The sequence below is a fragment of the Garra rufa genome, chromosome 24 (assembly GCF_049309525.1).
Source record: "Garra rufa chromosome 24, GarRuf1.0, whole genome shotgun sequence".
Taxonomy (NCBI): Eukaryota; Metazoa; Chordata; class Actinopteri; order Cypriniformes; family Cyprinidae; genus Garra; species Garra rufa.
The window spans coordinates 38,661,393-38,675,848 of NC_133384.1; the positions used below are offsets into that span (position 1 = coordinate 38,661,393).

Here is a 14,456-nt window from a genome sequence, read left to right on the forward strand (position 1 = left end):
AATATGGGGGAAAAAAGATTAAATATATATATATATATATATGTGATACAGAAAAAGTAAAAAAAATTAGATTAATAAAAAAAAAAATACTTAAAATAAGTGATTAAATATGGGGGAAAAAGATTAATAATAATATATATATATATATATATATATATATATATATATATATATATATATATATATATTTTTTTTTTTTTTTTTTTTATTATTATTACAACAATATGTATATATATTATGTATAAAATAATCTTTTTTCCAGATTGAATCATTTATATTTATGTATTTATTTTTTAAATTCATCAAATTTTTTCTATTTTACCTGTTTCTTATATATATGTGTGATACCAAAGGATGAAAGCAGACACTTTATGTGCTCAAGAAACATTATAAGAATATATAAATAATGAAATATGTAATATATAGGTATTTTTAAAAATATATTATTTTAATTTTATTTTAATTAATTATTTTTTTTAATTGGGGGGGTCTATATCTATCTATATATATATATTTTTTTTTATTTTTATTATTATTATTATTATTATTTTAAGACTACTAAAAAGATATTGCATCACAGTCAGAGAACGTTCACAATGAGTGAATCTTTATTGCATGTTCTGAAGTTATGAACATAAGAATCAGAATGGAACTGAAAGAATGAAAGCACTTGAACTGAAGCGGATCTTGAAATTAGTGTCGAGAATCAAAACAAACCAACGCGCTCCCTTCAGACAATCCTTCAATAAAATTAAAGCAATCCTTCTTTGACATTCATCATCAATCAAGCTTCAACTATTACTCCAAATATCTACGGATATTATTATTATTACTATTATCTTGGTATAAATGTAAGGTGAATGTTTTGGATCGGGTGTTATCTGAAACAAATAAAATGGCGTCATACATTCTTAACTTATATTCTGGAACACGTGAATGAACCAAGAACGACTCTTGAGTTGCTTTCATCCGGAGGAAGAGCTCTGTTTCTCCAGACTGGATCTGATCTGCACCATCAGCTCCTTCTCTTCATCCAGCGTCAGATCCAGATAGTCTTCTTCATGTCTGGGAATGTCCTCCAGAACCTCGTTCACCAGCTCCACGTCCTGACGACTCGAACCTGAACACAAACACAAACGACATCCAAATCATTATTATTAGATATAAAAAAAAAAATAAAAAAAGATAAATTACAAAAATAAATAATAAACATTATTGTAAATTAATAATAATTATTAACGTAGAGTTATGTATTTTATGTAGTATTCAATTAATTTTTCTTTTTTGTGTGTATTTTTAAATCATACATATTTTTTTAATTTCCATCTTTAATTATTTATATTTATGTATGTATGTATTTATTTTTGTATTAGTTTTTTTTTTTCTATTTAAAAAAATGAGATTTATTTTTTTCTTGAACATATTGTGTCTGGTTTATTTTTTCTACATCTCATATATATATATATATATATATATATATATATATATATATATACAGTACAGACCAAAAGTTTGGACACACCTTCTCATTCAAATTAATGAGAAGGTGTGTCCAAACGTTTGGTCTGTACTGTAGATATGAATTCAACTGAAAAAACTTGTGAAAAAAAATATCTTTCAGGTGGTCAAATAGCAAATAGTGGAGCTCTGCAAAAGTTATTTTTTTTACTTTTAAAACTGGTTTTCCAAAAGATGGGCAAAAATCTTACACTAAACCATGTGAAATTATCCATGTTATCCCCATGAATTAAAGTTAGAAATGTGGGTCTTTTATAAAGTGAATTTTACATTAAAAAAAAAGCAGTTTTTGTATAAAAATCCATTTGAAAAAATATTTATTAATTTATAAATATTTAAAAAATATCACTAACCCACTGAAAACTGCACAAATGTAGAGTAAAAACTTTAATAAACAGAAAAATATACAGTACAGACCAAAAGTTTGAACTTTTGGTCTGTACAGTTATATATATATATATATATATATATATATATATATATATGTATGACAAATTAATTTTTAATTTTGTGTTAAATAATTATTTTTACAAATTTTCTCATTCAAGTTGACATTATTAGTTTTTTCATTTTTTGTGCATTTTTTAAAATAGTATTTTTTTTCATTATCAAATTTATTTAGTTTTAATTTATTTTAATTATTTATTTAGTTTTGTATTAAACACATTTTTTTCTATTTAAAAAATATATTTTTCAATATCATATATATATATCTTTTAAATAATCATTTTTAAAAATTTCCATATTTAATTATTTATATTCATTCATTTATTCATTAAACTATTTGTTCTATTTAAAAATCATGTATATATTATATAATTAAAATGTAAATAATTTTTTTTGCCTAAAGTCTTTTTTTAAATATCCAAAAAAAAAAAAAAAAAAAAAAAATAATAATAATAATAATAATAATAATAATAATAATAATAATAATAATAATAATATATATATATATATATTATATATTATATATATATATATATATATATATATATATATATATAATTAAAAAAAAAATTATAATGTAAAAAGTTTTTTAAAAATTTGAAAAGATAATTTTTGTGTGTTGATAAAATATACTGTGTTTGTATTGATGGTCTCACCGGTGGAGTCGGAGGAGGTGCTGGGCTCCTCTGATGAAGATGATGGAGGTGATGGAGACAGGAGGTCAGGAGGAAGCACTCCTTGGTTATCCAGCAGCATCTGTGTGGCCTGAGCCACATCATCTCCCATGATCCTCAGCGCAGAGTCGGCCATGTCCACCTGAAAGCCCAGCGCCAGCATCTACTCAAACACACAGAGAATCATCATCATCATGTTCTTCATCATCATCATCATCATCATCAGCTGCATGAACAGCACAGAAACACACCTGATCCAGTTTGGTCTGTCTGTCTGAACTCTGAGCTTCAGCGCCGTCCAGCAGAACCTGCACAAACATTCACAATCTCACATGTTTACAACACACTTCAGTTTTATTCAGATTTACATAATTATAATATTGACATTTATTTTTTTAATTGTATGTATTCATCTTAATTTTAGTGTTGAAAAAATATGAAAAGATTTTCCTCCTGAGTGACTGTTATCTCTCAGAATAATTGAACAAAAACATCTATAAATATACTATATATGGACCCAGTTATATATGCATTAATTATTCAATAAATAATGACATCTTTATATTTATGCATCTTTTTAATTTTTATTTATCTTGTTTTAAAAATCTGAAATGAAGTTTATATATATATGTTTGTGGATATAATTATATATGTATATCTATTTCAGTTTTTTGAATCCTCACATTTTCCCCTTTTTATGTTGTAAAAATAATTGAATAAATGTAAAAAGTCAGATTTTTTTTAAATAAGTGTTTATTTTATTTTTTATAATTTATTATCAACTTTTTTCTTTTGTAAAACATTTAAAAATGTTTTTTTTACAATTTGTTGTTGATCTTTTGTGTCTATTTTCTCTTTTCATTCAAAATAAAACTGCACAACTGTTTAATAAATATGCACAATTTAATTTGTTGAATTTACGCAAATGAATAAATCCTTGATTTTTTTTGCTTGCATCTATTTTTTCTTTTGTAAAATACTTTTAAAAATCAGATAAATATATTTTTAATAATAATAAATGTTTAAACATTTTTTTCTTTTCATTTAATATAAATTTAAACAATAACACACCAAATAAAAAATGCACAAAAACATACATATTTTTTAATTACTTTGTTTTGTTCATCAACTTTTTTTTAAACTCTTTTCTTTTTAAAAAAAATATTTTTTTCAGTTTGTTGCTTATCACGTGTGTGTGTTTGTTGTGTTCATTCAGTATAGCGTTATTAGTGTGTGTTCTGACCCCGTAGGCCTTGTCCACATCTCCTCTGGTCTGATGGAGGGCTTTGGCGGCGTCTCTCTTACTGAAGCCCAGCTCCACCAGAGTGTTGATGTCCTGCAGACGGTGTCTCCTCTTCTCCCGCTCTTGCTCCTTCAGCTCCTTCTTCTCCTGATGACAGAAACGCTCACGTTTAACTCTGAGTGAGTGAAGGCTGTGGTGTTTTATGAACACGTTTGTGCTGCGGCACCTTCTTTCTCTGAAAGATGAGCCGTTCAGCCGCCTCCACGTCTCCTCGACAGGCTCTCAGACCCAGACGCGCCTCCTGCTCCGAGAAACCCACAGTCATCAGCTGGAGCATCTTGTCAGGGTCCAGACACAGCTGACCGTACAGCTCCTCCACCTGACCAACACACACACACACACACACACACACACGAGTCAGATTCTACAAGAGTCAAATGAGTCATATGCAATAAGAATCAAACCCATCATATGCTATGAAGAATCAAACGAGTCATATTCTATAGGAATGAAACGACTCATATGCTATAAGAATCAAAAGAGTCATATCTAGAAGAATGAAACCATATTCTATAAGAATCAAACAAGTCATATGCTATAGAACTCAAACGAATCATATCTAGAAGAATCAAACTATCATATTCTATGAAGAATCAAACGAGTCATATTCTATAGGAATGAAACGACTCATATGCTATAAGAATCAAAAGAGTCATATCTAGAAGAATGAAACCATGTTCTATAAGAATCAAACGAATCATATGCTATAGAACTCAAACGAATCATATCTAGAAGAATCAAACTATCATATTCTATAAGAATCAAACGAGTCAAATGCTATAAGAATCGAACAAATCATATCTAGAAGAATCAAACGAGCCATTTCTAGAATTAAACCATGTTCTATAAGAATCAAAAGAATCATATGCTATAGAATTCAAATGAATCATATCTAGAAGAATCAAACGAGCCATATCTAGAATTAAACCATGTTCTATAAGAATCAAAAGAATCATATGCTATAGAATTCAAACGAATCATATCTAGAAGAATCAAACTATCATATTCTATAAGAATCAAACGAGTCAAATGCTATAAGAATCGAAAAAATCATATCTAGAAGAATCAAACGAGCCATTTCTAGAATTAAACCATGTTCTATAAGAATCAAAAGAATCATATGCTATAGAATTCAAACGAATCATATCTAGAAGAATCAAACGAGCCATATCTAGAATTAAACCATGTTCTATAAGAATCAAAAGAATCATATGCTATAGAATTCAAACGAATCATATCTAGAAGAATCAAACTATCATATTCTATAAGAATCAAACGAGTCAAATGCTATAAGAATCGAACAAATCATATCTAGAAGAATCAAACGAGCCATTTCTAGAATTAAACCATGTTCTATAAGAATCAAAAGAATCATATGCTATAGAATTCAAATGAATCATATCTAGAAGAATCAAACGAGCCATATCTAGAATTAAACCATGTTCTATAAGAATCAAAAGAATCATATGCTATAGAATTCAAACGAATCATATCTAGAAGAATCAAACTATCATATTCTATAAGAATCAAACGAGTCAAATGCTATAAGAATCGAAAAAATCATATCTAGAAGAATCAAACGAGCCATTTCTAGAATTAAACCATGTTCTATAAGAATCAAAAGAATCATATGCTATAGAATTCAAACGAATCATATCTAGAAGAATCAAACGAGCCATATCTAGAATTAAACCATGTTCTATAAGAATCAAAAGAATCATATGCTATAGAATTCAAACGAATCATATCTAGAAGAATCAAACTATCATATTCTATAAGAATCAAACGAGTCAAATGCTATAAGAATCGAACAAATCATATCTAGAAGAATCAAACGAGCCATATCTAGAATTAAACCATGTTCTATAAGAATCAAAAGAATCATATGCTATAGAATTCAAATGAATCATATCTAGAAGAATCAAACGAGCCATATCTAGAATTAAACCATGTTCTATAAGAATCAAAAGAATCATATGCTATAGAATTCAAACGAATCATATCTAGAAGAATCAAACTATCATATTCTATAAGAATCAAACGAGTCAAATAATATAAGAATCAAACAAATCATATCTAGAAGAATCAAATGAGTCATATCTAGAAGAATCAATGCCAGCATATTCTAGAAGAATCAAACGAATCAAATGCTATAAGAATCGAACAAATCATATCTAGAAAAATCAAACGAGTCATATCTAGAAGAATCAACGCCATCATATTCTATAAAAATTAAATGAGTCATATGCTATAGGAATCAAATGAGTCATATCTAGAAGACTCAAACTATCATATTCTATAAGAATCAAACAATTCATATGTTATATAATTAAAATGAATCACATCTAGAAGAATCAAACCATCATATTCTATAAGAATCAAATGAGTCACCAGCTATAGATTTCAAACAAATCATATCTAGAAGAATAAAACGAGTCATATGCTATAGGAATAAAACGAGTCCTATCTAGAAGAATCAAACCATCCTAATCGATAAGAATCAAATGAGTCACCAGCTATAGAATTCAAACAAATCATATCTAGAAGAATCAAATGAGTCATATGCTATAGGAATCAAACGAGTCCTATCTAGAAGAATCAAACCATCCTAATCGATAAGAATCAAATGAGTCACCAGCTATAGAATTCAAACAAATCATATCAAGAAGAATCAAAGGAGTCATATGATATGACGAATCAAAGGAGTCATATGATATGAAGAATCAAACGAGTCATATGATATGAACAATCAAAGGAGTCATATGCTATAGGAATCAAACGAGTCCTATCTAGGAGAATCAAACCATCATAATCTGTAAGAATTAAACGAGTCACCAGCTATAGAATTCAAACAAATCATATCTAGAAGAATCAAACGAGTCATATGATATGAAGAATCAAACGAGTCATATGCTATAGGAATCAAACGAGTCCCATCTAGAGGAATCGAACAAGTCATATCTAGAAGAATCAAATGAGTCATATGCTAAAGAATTCAAAGGAATTATATCTAGAATAATCAAACTCTTATATTTTATAATAATCAACGAGTCATATGCTAAATCGAAATCATTTACGTTTCTGAGCTTGTTTAACGCTTGGTTCTTGTTGCCATCATGGTAGGCCAGCAGACTCTGAAGAAGATAGAGCCTCAGGAACAGCACGTCCTCTCCTCCGGTGTGACCCTGAGACCCAGAAACACATGACATACGCTGTAAACACAAGTGTGTGTTTGCGAATCTCAGTGTTCAGATGTTCACGGTGTTCGTCAGACCTTGATCTGCTGCAGACGGCTCTGCTGCTCTCCATAGCATCTCTTGAAACGCTCCTCGGCTCGCTCCAGACGCTGTCTGGCGTCGTTCAGACAGTCGAGCTGCTGAAGAGCCTGGTAACACCAAACCACATCCAGCTGTAGAACCGCGTAGTTGTCCACCGTATTCAACAGCGCTGAGTTACACTTACTGTAGAACACACACATTAACAAGAACACAACTAATGATTACAGCACAGCACTGAATTAACACTCCTCAAGTCTTGAATCAAATGAATCATATTCTATAAGAATCAAATGTTCTTGGAATCAACAAGTTTTATTTAATAAGAGTCAAAGGTGTTGTATTTTTATGAGATTTGAGATTTGAATGAGTCGTATTCTATAAGAATCAAATGAGTCATACTCTACAAAAATCAAAGGTGTAGTATCTAAGAATTATGAATCAAACCATCATATTATATAAGAATCAAATGAGTCATTCTAAAAATCAAACGAGTTGCATTCTGGAAGAATCCAAGGCATTTCATTCTAAAAGATTTAAATTCATATTCTATAAATCAAACGAATCATATTGATTTATAAGAATCAAATGTTCTAGGAATCAACAAGTTGTATTGCATAAGGCTCAAAGGCATTGCATTCTACAAGATTTAACGGAGTTATATTCTGTATGAACCAAATGAGTCATCAAAGGTGTTGTATGTAAGTTCAGAGGTTTGATTCTTTTATTCCGCATGCTTTCTCATGCTGTCAGTTAAGTTTGTTTGGTAAAGTCGTACTTGAACTGTTCGTCGGCCTGCACCAGGTGAGACAGAGCAGCGCTGTGGTTCCTCTTCTTCATCAGAGCTCGACCTTTCTCATGGAAACCCATCGCTAGGATCAGAGCCTGATCAATACAAGAGATCGGACATTAATCAGAATCAGAATCAGAATCAGAATGAGCTTTATTGCCAGGTATGTTTACACATACTAGGAATTTGTTGTAGTGACAAAGCAAAAATGTGCAAAGACGCAATATACAAAATATTCAATTTATGTACAGGTATATTAGGTGCAAAATGTGAATGTAAGTATGTGTGTAAGCAGACTCGTCACGGTCCTGAATGAGGCTGATAAGTGTGGTGTCGTCTGCAAACTTCAGGAGCACAGGGAGAAGATCAGTTGGGAGAGAACACAACCCTAAGCCAGTGCTGATAGTACGGGTGTTGGATGAGACTTTTCCCAGCCTCACTAGCTGCTGCCTGTCTGTCCGGAAGCTGGCAGGCAGAGGTGGGCACAGAGAGCTAAGTTAGTTTGGGAAGGAGTAGGTTTAGGATGATAGTGTTGAAGGCTGAGCCGAAATCCACAAACAGGATCCTCACATAAGTCCCTGATTTATCCTGATGCTGCAGGATGAAATGCATCATCTACAGACCTGTTTGCTCGATAAGCAAACTGCAGGGGGTTCAGTAAGGGTCCGGTGATGTCCTTCAGATAAGCCAGAACCAGTTTTTCAAATGACTTCATGATGACAGATGTCAGCACCACAGGTCTGTAGTCGTTAAGTCCTGTTATTTTGTAGGGCTGGGTAAAAAATATCGATTCTCTGATTTTAATCGATCTTCAGTTTAACACAACGATATCGATTCGGGAAATCCCCGAATCGATTCTTAATGCACGTGCTTCAAGTAAATGGATCTGAATATTCACCTCTCGTCCTGAAGGTGTCACTAGTGTTCCTACTGAGAGAGTTTTCTCAACTGCTGGTGATCTAATCACAGCGCAAAGGAGCTGCCTTAGATCAGATCAGAACATGTTGATCAGCTGCTTTTTTTGCAGAAAAATCTGGTGATCAAAAATGATAAGGCTGTAGTTAAGAACTGTTAGTTTTATGGACAGTTAGAATGTTTTGTATACGCAGACAAGGGCTTTATAATGGGCCTGTTTTGAACGTTTTGAATTTAGAAAAATGTTTCATTTCTTAAACATGTTTGAAGTTCTTAATATATCTTACTGTTGCACATTTACAGTCTTTTTATTTTTTTACAGTAATGTGCATTTTGCAGTTTGTTTACATGGTGTACAATGGATGCACATATTTATGACTTGTTACAGTGTTCATTTAAAATAAAAGTTGTTTAAAAAACTGTGTGCACCCTACTATTAATGTAGATGTGTATTTCAGTAATAAACTTAAGTAGGAGAGTTTCAGTTACCAGCATTTATAGCAAAATATGGATCCCATGTCTGCAAAACTAACATTTTAAATGAAATATTGATAGCTAATCGATATCGAATCGAATCGAAATCATAAAAATAAGAATCGAATCGAATCGCCGAATTGGTCACAATACCCAGCCCTATTATTTTGGGTTTCTTTGGAACGGGGATGATGGTGGAGCATTTGAAGCAGGCAGGGACTTCACACAACTCCAGAGATCTGTTAGAAGATAGGGGCCAGCTGATCAGCACAGGTGTCACACCTTCAGGGCCTGGTGCCTTTCTTCTTTTTGAAGACCTGGCGCACCTCATCTTCGCTGATTTGAATGTGAGTTGCAGGAGTGGGGGAGAGGGGTGTTATTGGAGGTGTTAATGGTGTTTCTTCAAAACCTGCAATAGAACTCGTTCAGATCGTCTGCCAGTTGCTGATTCTCCACAGTGCTGGAGGTGGTGTCTTGTAGTTGGTGATGTCTTTCAGACCTTTCCACACTAATGAAGAGTCACTGGAGTAGAATTGGTTCCTTATCTTTTCTGAATAATTCCTCTTTGCCACTTTGAACTCCTTTTCCAGTGTGTATTTGGCCTGTTTGTACAAGACTTTGTCCCCTCTCCTATAAGCATGATCTTTAGTGTGACGGAACTGAGTTTTGCAGTGAACCATGGTTTGTCATTGTTGTAAGTTAAACAAGTCCTGGTGGAGCTGGTGGCTGGGCAAATGGATCACGCTGTCCGGTATCACGTCATTCAGCCAGGTTTCCATAAAAATCCTAATTAGTCCGGAAGAGCAGGAGGAGTTCTTCCATTTTGTTGGGAGGAGAGCGGAGATTCACCAGATGTATGCTAGTCAAGGCCGTTCGGATTCCACGCTGTCTAAGCTCGTTCCACGGCTCGTTTCCTTTGTCTGCTCGTCCTGAAGCATTTGATCATCGCTGCCGCTCCGCCAACTACAACGTTCAACAAAATGTCTGAATAATTGAAAACCGGTTGGAGGTTTTGTGGTGTGTTCTGCCGAATGTTCATCCCGGGTAAAACTGATTGTGTTTGCAAACAAAAAACAGGAAAAATGGACAAAAACGCTAAAACAACTGGAGAGCTAAGCACAGAGGCTGCCATCCGCAGTGCCATCTTGATCAGTCAAACAACACAAACTAATAATGTTTTCACCGATTCATCAGGAGGTACTGTATGCATACTATAGAGTTTAGGACATAAACTGATCACAGAGGGAATCACCTTCCTCTCGCTGTCAGGAATCTGCAGTGGATTTCCTTTCTGATCGGCAATCTCTAAGAAAGGGGTGGTGGCTGGATCTTCACTTCCGTCTGATGGATACAGAAATGATAATAAGATATAATACTTAAGTGTAGAACGGAGGGATTTTGACTGTATATTGAAAGTTCACCTCTCTCTGACAGGATCTGGAAACCTTTCTGTGTTCTCTGCAATCCTTCATCCTGCTGGCGCTTCTTGTCCTCTTCCTCACGCATCTCATTCTTCTCCTGCTCCGAGGACACGACCAGCACCATGATCTTACTGTTGTTCTTCACTTTCTGTTCATCAAGCCTCTTCCCTTAAACAAACACGGATCATGTTACAACATGCATTAATTACAGAGCTATGAATGAATGTTCAGTTGTTTACCTGGAGACAGTATTTTTCCCAACAAAATCAGATTGAAGTGTTTTAATCCATACTCCTCACTGACCCTTTAAAGCAGAATAAGTTTAAAATCAAACACAGAAATGATTTAAATGAGTGAATTGCATAAAGAAAATGACTTTTTCTTGCAATTCTGAAAAAAAAAGTTCTTGCCAATTTTGAGTTTATATTGCACAACTTTTTTATATTTTATATCCTCCAATTCTGATTTTTTTTCTCTCTTTTTTGCCATGCAATAAAAAAAGTTATTGCAAATTTCTGACTTTGTTCTCTGAATTCTAAGTTTACATCTTGAGTTTTTTTTTCCTCCACTGAATCAAAATTTTAAGTTTAAAAGTTCACAAATATTTCTTAAATGTTTTTGTTTTAAATAAGTTCCTTATGCTGATCAAGGCTGCATTTATTTTGATCAAAGAGCCAGAAAAAAAAGTAATATTCTGAATTCTGAGTTTACATCTTCTTCTTTTTCCCCACCACAGAATCAAACTTTTTAAAAGGTAATAGTATATGAATGAATGAATTATATTGTTCGCACATTTAATATTCATATAACTATCAATGAATAAATATAAATATTTAATTTAATAATAAATATAAATACTTATTAAATATTTATATTGTATATTACATTTGTCTACAATAGTATACAAATATTTTTTGGAGATACACAACTGATTTTTTTAAAACTTTATTTTTGGATGTTGTTAGCAAATAATTTAATATTTAATTGAATTTGATTTCAGTAAATTAAAAAACTATTTTTTTAAATTGCAATAGTATTTCATAAAAGTAATTTTCTGTATTTTTAAAGAAATATATATATCATATAAATATTTATTATATATATTATATTATATTATATAATAATTATAATAATATAATTTTCTCTCTCTCTCTCTCTCTCTATATATATATATATATATATTTTTGGAATATTTAATATAGTATATATTTATATTGTATATTGTATTTGTCTACAATAGTATACAAATTATTATTTTTTGTCTGTTTTTTTTTTTTGTAGAGATACACAACTGATTTTTTAAAAACTTTATTTTTTGATGTTGTTACTAAATAATTTAATATTTAATCGAATGAATCATGAATTAAAACGAATGAACAGGGTGCCAAAGTCCAGTGTTACACTTACCTTTTCTTCAGCTCTTGAGTGGAGATGTCCAGTTTGGTTTTGAAATGAACTTTCCTTTTCTGAAACTTAACAAAAACAATAAAACAACAGCAAATCATGAGTTAAATTAGTAATCAGTCCACATAAAGCAAATGACATTGAATGCATCAGTACCTCTGCTGTTTTGGGCAGATGGAGCTCCAGAGAGGCCACTGATGTCTCTTTAAACTTTTTATTTCCTTCATCTTTTCTGCTGGTGTCTGCTTTGATGCTCTCTAATGTTGATATCACATCCTCCAATGGAAACTCAGTGGCTGCAACGTATTTCTGAGCCAGTTCCTGAACAGATGAAGTCAGATAAACATGTTATAATCGATGAGAGCAGCAGCACAAGAGCTTTAGATGCTGCTTTATTCATTCACCTCGATCTTCTGATGGTCAGAAATGAAGGGCTCCATCCACAGACGAACATCATCCTTCCTGAGCAAAGAGATCAGCACTGACTGCATGTGTTTCTCCTCCATCTCTGCAAATATGACTGGAACCGAAAGCAAAACCCATCCGCTCTTCAGTGGAAATCCCCTGAAAATCCAGCATTTAGCGTTAATATTTAACGCTTAAATGTTCAGACACATTCAGACTGTTTAGTAAATATCATTTCGTTTTATGTGTTTGTTTAAGTATGTGTTGTTAATGTAAAACTCAAAACCGTGGTGTTTAAACACATTCTTAAAGATCGAGAACGTCTCACCGACTCTGCGCTGCAGACACGTGATGTTGTTTTTGTTTTCTTCCTGATTCGCTGTCACTTCCGGTCGAGTTAGTTACGTCATACGTTTCTTTTTGGGCTTTTAGCACCTCCTACTGGATTGGGGATCAAACGATAGTTAGATTATTTATAAAATAATATAAATGTGGAAAAATATTAAATGTATATTTGTATATATTCCCCATGGGTAGTTTGACTAATTTGTTATATAACCAGGTAAAGGTGTATTAGAAAGGTTTTGGTTTTGGTGATACTCCTTTTCAATTAAAAAAAAAAATATATATATATAAAACAAAAAACTATACTATTATATACATGTTAATATATAAATATATAAATTTGTAAATTATATCAGTTTTATATTCTGCCCAATGGCTAATGCGTATTAGGAAGACTTTTATTTTGATTTTCACTTCTCATAAATCTAAAAACATAAAATAAAAAAATAGATACAATTTAAACTCTTTTATACATGTTATAAAATATACTTTTTTTTAATTCGATTATTATAATTTAATAATTATATATATAATAATTTATATTATTTTACTTTTATATTATATTATTTTATTATATATACATATATTACACTAATTATATATTATATTATACTAATTTGGTCTATTTATACAAATTTAATTAGCTAAAATTGTGTACTCCTTATCAATCAAAAAACACACAAAAAAGTATGTATATATATATATATATATATATATATATATATATTCATTTATATTTTTTCAAAGTAACCATTTTTTCAGTGTAGTTAGTTTTCAACAATATATAAAAGAAATTAGACAATTAATGGACTAGATTAGTGGAATATACTTTGCAAGAAAATACTATTTCTGTTTTTGAATGTTTAATTCAGTGTGTTGCTGATTTTTGTAATTATTTTTTTATTAACTATTAATTGAGTAATAGTTAGTTTTCAAATATATATTTAAAAAATGTTAAATATAATTGACAAAATGAAATATACTTGTATAAATGTATTTTTTCCAATTAACAATTATTTTACATATATTTCTAAAACATATTTTTTTCTGCTCAGCAAGTCTGCATTTTTTATTAAAAATACAGCAAAAATTATACATATTTTTATGATTTCAAATATCAGTTTTCTATGTGAATATCTGTAAAACTCTAATTTATTTCTGTGATGCGCAGCTGAATTTTCAGCATCATTATTCGTCTTCAGTGTCACATGATCCTTCAGAAATCATTTTAATTTTCTGATTCGCTGTTTAAGAAACATTTCTGACCATTATCATTTGAAAACAGTTGTGCAGCACAATATTTTTGTGGAAACTGTGATGCATTTAATTTTTTTCAGGATTCACAGATGAATAGAAACGTTTAAAAGAACAGCATTTGTTCGAAATAGAAATCTTTTGTAACTTTATAAATGTCTTTACTGGCACTTTTGATTAATTTAATGCATCCTTGATTAATAAAAATGAAGTTGAATAGTAGTGTATCTA

The 14,456-nt window shown here is 31.1% G+C and overlaps 1 protein-coding gene across 1 annotated transcript; it reads right to left on the reverse strand.

Moving 5' to 3' along the window:
• Window positions 1–586: 586 nt before the first annotated feature.
• Window positions 587–13,092, reverse strand: nub1 (negative regulator of ubiquitin-like proteins 1). Its single transcript, XM_073830875.1, has 15 exons — window positions 12,955–13,092; window positions 12,626–12,785; window positions 12,378–12,542; window positions 12,225–12,289; window positions 11,057–11,121; window positions 10,818–10,985; window positions 10,649–10,737; window positions 7,996–8,102; window positions 7,217–7,403; window positions 7,020–7,127; window positions 4,109–4,261; window positions 3,883–4,029; window positions 2,891–2,947; window positions 2,622–2,802; window positions 587–1,120 (listed from the first exon to the last, which is right to left on the reverse strand). The coding sequence occupies exons 2-15, from the start codon at window positions 12,725–12,727 to the stop codon at window positions 966–968; spliced, it is 1,749 nt and encodes a 582-aa protein (XP_073686976.1). The 5' UTR covers window positions 12,728–12,785; window positions 12,955–13,092; the 3' UTR covers window positions 587–965.
• Window positions 13,093–14,456: the final 1,364 nt, after the last annotated feature.

Coding starts and splice junctions, on each gene's coding strand:
- nub1 (XM_073830875.1), bottom strand. CDS start 12,727: ATGGAGGAGAAACACATGCAGTCAGTGCTGATCTCTTTGCTCAGGAAG. Junction 2,803..2,890: donor GACAGACCAAACTGGATCAG/GTGTGTTTCTGT, acceptor GTGTTTGAGTAG/ATGCTGGCGCTGGGCTTTCA. Junction 1,121..2,621: donor CACCTCCTCCGACTCCACCG/GTGAGACCATCA, acceptor GTTTGTGTTCAG/GTTCGAGTCGTCAGGACGTG.